A 1,534-nucleotide genomic window follows, 5' to 3' on the forward strand; every position below is an offset into this window, starting at 1 on the left:
CGGGCTCGACTCCACGGGAGGAGCGAGGGTTGGGGGCCCTCAGAGGGGAGAAACCGGGCGGGGTCCAGCGGGAGCCAGCCCCCGGTGGGGCCCAGAGGCCTCGGGGCAGTCAGGGTAAGACGCTGCAAAGGCAGGGGCCCAGGACAGGGGTCTGTGTCCCAGACCGTGACACAGGCGCTGAGACACAGAACGAGACAGGGAAGCGCTCAGGTCTCCTAAGGCTGACATGGCAAGGGAGTTAGTGCGGGCAAGAAAGAACGGAAGTCCACGAAGTGAGGAGCTGGCGACTGCAGACAGCCCGCGCAGGTTTAGCCGAGAAGAGCAGCTGCTGGAGGAGGAGGGGTTGTCTTTCGCGAGGGTAGCGGGCTTGTGTGCTGAAGGCGGAGGCGGGCGTGCTGGGCCGCAGGCCTAGGCCCAGGGGTGCGCCTGGGGCGGAGAGGGCCCGGCAGCACTCACATGCGACTCGACTGCGCCGGTGGCGTCCTTGACTTTGCCGAAGAACACCTCCATCTGGTACATGCTCCAGCGCCGCCGCAGCTCCTCCTCCTTGGCGTGCTGGCCGTCCTGGGTCGAGTCATCCGACTGCAGCATCAGGTGCTCGCGCTGGGTCTGCTTGCGGGGTGAGGCCAGGGCCAGGGTCAGCTCGCGGCCGAGGTTCGGCGCGAGGGCAAGGAAGGGGTGGCGTATCCAGACCGGGGCCTGGAAGGGGACAGGGCTCAGACAGGGTGGGCGTGAAAGGCAAAGGCGTGGGGCCAGGCAGGGGTGTCCAGGCAGGGTCAGAGCCATGCAAGGGGTGGAGCCGAAGGGGCGGGGCCTCAGGCAGGGGGCGGGCTACAGGCCAGGTCGGACTTCGGACAGCGCGTCTAGTCGGTGGGGAAGGATGGGCAGGGGTCAGCCAGTAAGGAGAGGGGTGAGGACAGGTCAGAGCCAAAATGGGAAAGTCGGGTGGGACAGGAGAGGGCGGTTAGGGGGTAGGAAGGAATCCTTGATCTAGTGAGGGCGGAGCCAGGGAAAGGGCGTGGCCAAGGATGTGGGAAGAATCCCAGGTCCGTGGAGGGGCAGCAGGGAAGGGGCGGGGCCAGGGGTGTGGGCGGAGTCCTTGAGCTAGGGAGATGGTGGAGTCCCAGGGGGGGCGGAGCCAGGGAGTGAGAAATGTCCGTAACCCAATGGAGGCGCGGAGTCAGGGAAGGGGCGCGGTCAGGGATATGGGAGGAGTCCTGGGTGATCCAGTGGAGGTGGAGTCAGGGAAGGGGCGGGGACGTGGGAGGAGTCCGCGATCCCGCGGAGGTGGAGTCAGAGGGGGCGGAGTCAGAGATGCGGGAGCTGTCCTTAATATAGTGGGGACGTGGAGCCAGGGGTAGGGCCAGTCAGGGATGTGGGCGGAGCCGTTGTCCAGTAGGGGTGGGGCCAGGGAAGGGAAAGGGTCAGAGTCGTGGGAGGTGTCATCAATATAGTGGAGCGGGCGGAGTCGTGGAGGGGGCGGGGTCAGAGGTGTGGGTGGTCCCTAATCTCGTGGGGGGTGGGGTCACAGAGG

The 1,534-nt window shown here is 66.6% G+C and overlaps 1 protein-coding gene across 1 annotated transcript in view; it reads right to left on the bottom strand.

The window, feature by feature from the left end:
- Nucleotides 1–456: 456 nt before the first annotated feature.
- CCDC151 (coiled-coil domain containing 151) overlaps nt 457–1,534 on the bottom strand; it is a gene marked incomplete at its 3' end in the record, with an annotated part of 7,807 nt that continues 6,729 nt past the window's right edge. Inside the window, exon 8 of the mRNA XM_008050607.1 lies at nt 457–616. Within this exon, the coding sequence (XP_008048798.1) occupies nt 457–616 (160 nt within the window). The remainder of the gene's footprint in view (nt 617–1,534) is intronic.

The sequence above is a fragment of the Carlito syrichta genome, unplaced genomic scaffold (assembly GCF_000164805.1).
Source record: "Carlito syrichta isolate Samal-C Ts95f unplaced genomic scaffold, Tarsius_syrichta-2.0.1 Scaffold153554, whole genome shotgun sequence".
Lineage (NCBI taxonomy): Eukaryota > Metazoa > Chordata > Mammalia > Primates > Tarsiidae > Carlito > Carlito syrichta.